The 8,739-nt window shown below is 38.0% G+C and overlaps 1 protein-coding gene across 1 annotated transcript; it reads right to left on the bottom strand.

Annotated features, from left to right (window-relative positions):
- Positions 1–5,674: 5,674 nt before the first annotated feature.
- On the bottom strand, positions 5,675–7,526 carry LOC131151930 (ammonium transporter 1 member 1). The gene has a single exon (XM_058103433.1). The coding sequence runs from the start codon at positions 7,353–7,355 to the stop codon at positions 5,853–5,855; it is 1,503 nt and encodes a 500-aa protein (XP_057959416.1). The 5' UTR covers positions 7,356–7,526; the 3' UTR covers positions 5,675–5,852.
- Positions 7,527–8,739: the final 1,213 nt, after the last annotated feature.

The raw sequence follows: 8,739 nt of genomic DNA, 5'->3' as shown, positions 1-8,739 counted from the left end.
GAGGTACGTCCACGAGGCACGGCGGTCTAAATTCACTATCACCAAATGGTGTATAAAGTGGATATAAAAGACATAAGCCTTATAAATACACGAGTGTATATAAACAAATATAGTAAGATGAAATGATCTCACCAAATATTCTAAACAAAGTTCCAAAGAACCAACCAAATTGAGCACACCCAGAAGCTCCCAAAATGCTGATAGTAGAACGCAGCTGGAGTCACACGTAGGAGAGACAAGTAGCAACAGGTTGCTGCAATTAAGAAGACGGCTCAGGCGTGAGGAGCTGGGTGAGTGAAAATCCAAAAAAAAAAAATAGAGAAAGAAAAAAAAATAGAGAAAGAAAAACGAAAGGGGGGGGGGGGGGGTGCAGGTTGCTAGCCGTGAAGACTTGAGTTGTCGCAAGAAAAATGGAGAAAAGGAGATGGAGCAGCCAGCTATTGCTGTGCGTAAGGCCTTGGTGCTAAAGGCGTGAGTGCTGCTTCCTTGAGAAGCTAACAAGTATTAAAAAAACCACTTTCTAATTGTTGGGCCCCACAAGGAGGGAAAACCCAACAGTTTGGGGTAAAAAACTTCTAATCTCCCAGTAGGGGCGTTAAAATGGGTTTAAATCCGACGGGTGACCCATGATTCGCCCGTTTAAACTAAATTTGAGTTTAATACCAGTTGACCCGTTTATAAATGGATCAATCTAGATCCGACCCATCTATTAAACGAGTTCGACGAGTTCGAGTCGGGTCACCCGTTTAACTTTTACCTACAATTTTTAAAAATAATAATAAATAGACTTGGCCAATGTTGTGGCAATCAAAAAACAATCTTAGATAGCAACAAAAACTACTATGGAATCTCTTTATTAATTAGCGCAATCACACTTAGAAAGAATCTTAAGGATTCTACCGAGGAATCTCATTATTAATTAGGGCTTAGAAAGAATCTTGAGGATTCTCTCTTGAGTTGTGGAAGATAAGCTAATTAAGGAATATTAGGGGGAAAGGGGGACCACTAAGTTTTTCTCTTCATATTTTCTATTTGAATATTGTGAAAAAACATTCTAGGACATGGAATTTAATCCTTTGACTTAGATAAAATATAAAATAAAATTATAGTGAGTTTTGTCCACATACATACAAGTCTAAATTGGAGGCTTAAAAGTTATTACCATAAACATAACTATATACTATATTTGAAATATAGAATTTGGATTTTCAATTTGAATTCGTATGAATTTGAATAAAATATAAAATAAAATTATATTAAATTTCTTTCAAATCACAAAAATCAAAATCCTTAGTGCCATTGATCGACCATGATAGGATGGCATTGTCATGGTATTATTATTCATCATGCGAAGTGGGTGGAGTCACATGGAAAAACTTAAAGCTTTAAAAAGCATTGGAGTTGTTTGGTAGAGTATTTGGAAGCATCGAAATAAATTTCGACAATATATGGTAAACTTTCGTACAAGTTTTCTTTCTTATAGGCAGAGACATGGGCAATGCAAGAGTTTCAAGTAGGCTATAGTGGCTAATTGGGAAGAGTTCACCATTGTTTTAGATGCAAAAGCTTGTGATTGATGTCGTTAGGACTGGACTATATCAACACTTCTTACGGGCATTTTGCATTTGTGGAAAGGGAAACCAAATGCTAGATTCGTGTTTTGCCCACAATGTTGCTTCTATAGCTAAGCATAATGGCAAGGTTTCCTCTATTTGGTTTGTCGTTGTGTAAAGAGTCTATAGTAAGAGCTCAACCTCTGGGCTGGCTACTATTACGTAACTTGTAACTGTTGGAAATAAAATGATGCATTTGCTTAAAAAAAAAAAAAAAACGCTCCTTAATCCACTATCTACCTATTTCTCATCTTCAGACTCTTAAACCATATTTCATTATTTGTGCACAATCCAAGTTCTTTATCTTCTTTCAATAACCTCTTCATCTCATTACTCAACTTTAATACCCATCTTTGAAAATAAAATCTATTAAAAAAAATAGAGGCACCCTTCTTCTTCTTCTTCTTCTTCTTCTTCTTCTAGAGATGAGTATATTTTAACCCAAAAGTTTTCTCTTTTTATTTGCAATTAGATTTGAGTATCAATTTTTTTAGAGTTGTTTGTGAAATCTAAATAGAATATGGTGAGTAGGGTCAATAATTGATCATTTGATAGAAAATTACAAGGCAAATTATTTATCATCCTTGTGTGTGGAAAATTATAAGGAGGTGGTCCCAAGCAAGACTGAGGGGGAAGAGTTGACTATAATAACTAGGTTTTTTAAAATTTGGAAACTTCTCGAATCATGATTAATGTTTTCTATGAATAGAATTAATATCGTAAACTAATGATTTGTAACTGTAGAAATAATGTAGGTTTAACTTGAAGGGGTATAAATATGTGTTCCATTATAAAAGGACCTTCAATCGAACACTCAAGCTGGCTCTTTTATTTGCTTAAGTATAATACATATATGTGTGATAGCACAAATATCGTTAATCTACCATTAAGTAGCCAAATGAAAATTTTAAAATGGATTATTAATTTGCTTATTTTACCCTTTACACATGAAATAGCACAAATATTGTTCAAATATCTAAAAATTACATACCTCCCCTCCACCCCCCGGTCCCCCCACCCCAAAAATGCAAACTCGGCCATTATGAATAAACTTCTATTCAACTATCAAAATGTGTGTGTGCGTGTGCGCGCGCGCGCGTTTGTTTGTGAACCCCCCTCTCCTGAAGTGCTTGTGAATCCCTATCTCCAAAGTGCAAACTCTACCATTGAAGATGAATTTCTATCCATTATTATGTCATTTTATGCATACTAATAGTCAATTTTTATCTCTAAAAATAAAGGTTCTTTTGGATATATGAAATAGGAAGCAAAGGAAAAAAAAGGTGGAGAAAGTTAGCTAGAGGTGGTTGATTGACCTCTTTGGGTGGTCAACCTGCCATCTCTAGAAAATAGCTATTGACAGAATCCACAAGCAATTTTTTGACCCCTTAAGGTGGTCTACTGATCGAGCTGTGTCAATTTGATTTTTGTAACTTGTCTTGACATGATTCGCTAGAGATTCTTGGCCAATCACGTGTCTTTTGAAGCCATGCGTCAATGCCAACCTAGGTAGTTGCTGCTTGGAAATTTTTTGAGGTTAATTTTAGAATTTGAATTTTAAAATTCAAAATTTGAAAAAGTTTCCTTCCACTCCAAGAGGCCTATAAGAAAATCCCTTGGGGAAGACTTTAGGACAAGGAAAGGAGAAGGTAAAGGAGAGGACATTTTATGAGAAAAAAAAAAAAGTGTAAAAGAGAGTTTTGATTAGAAGGAGGAGGGAGACTATATCCTATCAAAGGCATTCAAGAACATTTGGGAAAAGTTTCTTCAAGAAGAGGCATTCGTTCATCTACAGAGGAGGATTGCATTTAGAGAATAGTCTCCACCTTTCTTATAATGTAGATTGTTTGTGTTTTCTATGCATGTCATATTTAGATCCTTAGAAGCATGTTCTGGAATGTGCGTGCGATCTTCTCCATTTCTCATATGTTTTTGTAGTGTTTTAAATATAGTTTTTAGTGTTTTCTCTTCTCTTTAGAATGTGCATAAGTATGGATGAAGAAAATGTTCAAAATAGCACGAAATGGGGCATTTTTAGTATAAGTAGTTGACCACCTCATACAAGCGATCGATTGGCCTAAGCGAATTTGAAAAAGTTGTTGTTAAGGCTAGATGTTGTCGACCGACCTACTAAAATATTAGAAAGGCAATCGGCTACCGAATCTCGAAAGATGCAAAATTGATACCTTTTTTCCTATCTTTCTCTAAAATTTTTCCTCCATTTGACTTATTACACTTCTAATGATGATTTTGTAACGGGTTTTGAGATTTTCATACAAAAACAAGTTTTTTCATGAGATGAAGCATGGCCACCCATGCTTCTTCCAAAGCAATTCAAAGGTTTAATATATATATATATTTTTTTAAAACCTTAGAGTCACACACCCTTTGATGCAACTTTTGGGGTCTTTTCCAAGTCTTTTGCCAAGTTTCATATAAGATTTTGTGGTTTTTTGCCAAAAATCTACAACATTTACAAGTTTTTAGAAAAAAAAAAAAAATGATTTCAAGACAATCATTTATGAAACGACTTGAGGGTAGACAGTGATTTTTTAAAGTGCGTAAACTTATTTTCAATCTCTATTTTTTTAGAGAATTCATTGAAAAACTTATTTCTAAATCAAGAATATAATTTTTTTTTTTTTTTAAATGAAGGTTTTAAGATTAATTGAGGATTTTAAGTGTTTTTCAGTAATAGTTTTGCATGATTGTTTTTTATTCAAAATTGTTTTTGGAAATGATTTTCTAATTGTAGATTTAGTCATAACAAACAAAAAATTCGAATCTCCTTGTATTGTTTCATCATTGGCATTTGCTTGTGTATATTGTATGTGTTCTTTGTTTCCTGTATATGAAAGTCTTTTAAGAGTTTCTTTTATTTTAAGTAAATCATTTTCAAAAGGAATGTAGACTCCCGCATAAGGTAAGTATGTCAGCCATTCAAAGGACCGAGTGTTTTGGGATGCTAACTCTTTGAGTTTTTTATTTTTTTAAAAAATAAAAATTTAAAATGTTACCTCCCTTATACACAATTCTACTCTTAAAACTAATCTCTTCAAAAGACTTTCTTTTATTTTTTCTTTCAAAAAATAAAATAAAGTTGACGACTCTAGTTTCAAAAATAAATAGGTAAGTCGAATTAATCAATGATTTGGGTAGTCTATACTTGTTTGTTTTCAAAACAATAACCAAATATTGATAACTCAAATGAGTCATCAAAACCTGGTGTTGACAATACATTAAAAAACAAATTAAATAAGGATAAAATAGTTAATTTTTTCAAGTTCCTATATTGATTTAATAATTTGACATAATGTTTAATTTTTCACAACAAAGGTTAAAAGCGAAATATTTTGATTTAATAAATATGTGTCATTAATTGTTCATTAATAGAAATGGTATTATCATAATTTACTAAACTTCAACGAAAATGAAAAGGATTGTTAATAATATCATACCAAAATTTAGTGGGTTCTTTTCAAATGAAAAGGATGGTTAATAATTTCATACCAAAATTTAGGGGGGTCTACCTAATTTTATCATACTATATTATAAAATTTTTTATTTAGTTTATGTTTGAATAATACCAAGTGCTTGATTAAAATTTTTTTATTCAAATTTAAATTATTAAAAAATAAAGTACAAGTAAACATAATAGAATTTTAAAATTACTTAAAATACTCACATAAAATTCTCCAAATAACTAACCTATTTTAACTCAAAATTTCTCTTTCCTCCATGACCAACCACTAAAATCCATAGCCGACCATAACCAAAATCTCCATACCAAAATTGCAACACTTTTTCCAAGTCCCCCACCACCATCATCAATAAAATTTAACGACACCCCAAGGTGTGGTTCAAGTGATAGTGCGAACTGCGGGAGTGCCTCTCACAAGTTCAAGTGTTTAAATACTTCCGAATTCGTTTTCGTCTCTGGATTCTTAAAATTTATTTTCTTTTGGAGTTGTGGGGTCAGCTTTAAGGGTCGTAAGATTAGTTATGTGGATCGTAAAATGGATACGTGAAAACTTGATACGTAATCTAAAAAAAAAAAAAAATTGACCGCACAAACTCTCGAGGAAATTTTTTATTTTTTTTTTAAAAGAAGTCCAATCAGTATCAACAACCACTCCAACACTTCAAGACAAAAATTATCTTACAGACACTCCCAAGAATATAATAATAACAATTACTTAAAAATTAAAACCCCAAAATCACTTTTTTTTTAAATGGAATTTAGCTTGAGAGTGAACCTGCGGGCTCTATCCTCCTCATCTTCATTCCCTTTTGCGGATCATCAACGTCTTCATCTTGATAAGCATAAGCGAATCCTCCGTGCCGGGTCAAGTCCATACCCGCCGTTTCATCTTCCGGCGATATCCTCAGAAGCTTCAGTTTGTGGAGTACGAAGAACAATGGACCCATTGTGGCGCTCACCCACCCGATTATCACCAGGATCTGGATTATGTGAGCACCCAATAGTCTTCCCCCGCCTCCCATGAACAACCCGTATGGCCGACCCGGTTTTCCCGGGTACACTTGGTTCACGAACTCCTCCTTCGCGAACAGCGCCGTGAATATGATCCCCCACGCGCCGCACCCTCCGTGGAGTTGCGCAGCCTCCAATGGGTCGTCGTATTTTACTTTTTCCGCGATTTTGTTGCAGGCGATGAGGACCACCGCGGCCACAAACCCGCAGATAATGGCCGCCCACGGCTCCACCACCGAGCACCCGGCTGTGATCGCCGCGAACCCGCCGAGCAAACCGTTGCAGACGTCGGTGACGTTCCAGTGGCCGGAGAGAAACCGTTTTCCGAAGAGCGTGGTCAGGGCCGCGGTGCAGCCGGCGAGGGTGGTTGTCACGGCGGTCCTGCCGATCGCGCTCCACTGGCCGTAATACCCGCCCGTGGTGTCGTACGGAACCATGATCTTGACAAACGAACCCGGGTTGAACCCGTACCACCCGAACCAGAGCATGAAGGTGCCGAGGACCACCAGCGAGGCGCTGTGGCCGCGGAGGGCAACGGACCGGCCGGTGTGATCGAACCGGCCGATTCTGGGGCCTTCGATGAAAGCGCCCCAGAGGCCGGCGATGCCGCCGACCAAGTGAACCACGCCCGACCCAGCAAAGTCGATGACTCCGGACCCGAATAACAGATTGCCCAAGTTGCTGGCGCTGGCCCAGCCGTCGACGGACCAGATCCAGTGGGAGGCGACGGGGTAGACGAAGCCGGTGAGGAAGGAGGAGTAGATGAGGTAAGCGACGAACTGAGTGCGCTCGGCGATAGAGCCGCTGGTGATGCCGGCGGCGGCAATGGCGAAGGCCCACTGGTAGAGGAAGTAGCTGTAGTCGAAGTTGGAGGAGGGGAAGGACTTGAGGGCGAAGTTATGGCGGCCGATGAAGCCGTTGGAGGGGGTGCCGAAGGCGAAGGCGAAGCCAAAAAGGTAGTAGAAGAGGCCGCCGGTGGCGGCGTCGAGTACGTTGGTGAGCATGATGTTCATGGTGTTCTTGGCTCGGACGGAGCCGGCGCAGAGCATGGCGAAGCCGAGTTGCATGGAGAAGACGAGGTAGGCGGAGAAGAGGAGGTAGGTGGTGTCGACGGCGTAGCCGGTGTTGGTGAAGTTGGTGGACACGGCGGCGAACTGGTCGCAGATGTAAGAGGCGGCGGCCGTGGCGTTGGTGGTGTTTGCTCCGAAGAGAGGGGCGAGTTGGTCGGCGGAACAGGTCATGCTCGCCATGATTACCTCCGGAACTGAACAGAAAGAGAGGGAGAGGGAGAGGGAGAGGGAGAGGGAAATCGTTAGAAAATAATGGCGCAAAACAATCTCCGAGATAGACTTATAGGGGAGAGAAAATGGGGGAATAGGTAGAAGACTTTTTAAAATATGGTTTTTTTTTCTTTTCGAAGGAAGTTCATTCAAATTAGCATTTATTAAGTTTTTATTGTTTGGGGGAATGAATAGCTGTGTATGATAAGATTCATAGAATATACTATAAAGAATAGGTACGTACGTGGTAGTACATGATTGGCTCAATGATTCAGCTTACGATCTTTATCGTAGCCCTCTCTGCAGAATCAAAATGAAACAAAATGTAAAACTTCTAAATCAAAAAAAGAATCTACTTGAGATATTTCTAAAATTTTCTAGTATTTATGGAAAGCTTAAAAAATTTAAACTACAGAAATAAAATTGCTCCACTTTTAATTTCACATTTCTTTTCATCATCGGTTAAGATTTATTAAAAAATATATATTTATTTATTTATTTATTATGACTTTTATCGCAGTCGTTGGATTGTCTCTAAATCTAACGGTTGTGTGGTGTTATATATATATTTATAAGTCATGGGAAAAAGAGTGAATTGCTTGTCATTTTGTGTAAGGAGAGCTAGAGGTGGCTTTCTCTCTAGGAAGAAATTTTTTTCGCTCGTTTGAGGTGAAGGGGTGTACAGGGGATCTAGGATCCGGGAGAGTCTAATCAAATCTTATACTGTCATCATTTCATAATAAATTTTTCTCCAGGTACACGCTCCGTGGAAGTAGGCAATCTTACCGAACCACGTAAAATCTCTCGTTTACATTTTTTTTTTTCTGTGAATATTCTTTGTACGATTTATTTTGTTTATCGAAAGATTAAAATCGTTGTGCGTCAATAAGTGGTATCAAAGCACAGTTTCGATTAGGTGCAGATCTGATAGATCAGATCAAATAGAAAGAAATTTTTTGGATCTATATTTTTTTCGCGGGAGTGCTCAAGATCAGAGCGGTTCATTCAGATCGGATTGAGGTACGCGGATTCAGATCAGGTGCCGAAAAATTATTCCGAAATTTTTTCAATTGAAGGAGGATCATTTTTTCAATTGAAGGTATGAAAAAAAAAAATTCGGAAGAAGACAAATTTTTTTTTTCGCGGATGAAGAACATAATGAATAGTGCCAGAATTGGGTGACAGACCCGAATTCAGAATCGGGTTGGGTACGGGATGTAACAGGTTGACACACGGGTCAAGAGGCTGGGTTGCGGGTCGAACCCAATCGGAACCCACCGGGTCAAGACGCGGGTCAACATCTGGGCTGGCTAGAACACGTGCGGATCACACGTGCATTGGATTAGGGATCCGG

Source organism: Malania oleifera, chromosome 3, assembly GCF_029873635.1.
Source record: "Malania oleifera isolate guangnan ecotype guangnan chromosome 3, ASM2987363v1, whole genome shotgun sequence".
NCBI classification, from domain to species: Eukaryota; Viridiplantae; Streptophyta; class Magnoliopsida; order Santalales; family Ximeniaceae; genus Malania; species Malania oleifera.
Note: the sequence above shows the minus strand (reverse complement) of the source record. Positions and strands in the feature narration are given on the sequence as shown.

Coding starts and splice junctions, on each gene's coding strand:
- LOC131151930 (XM_058103433.1), bottom strand. CDS start 7,355: ATGGCGAGCATGACCTGTTCCGCCGACCAACTCGCCCCTCTCTTCGGA.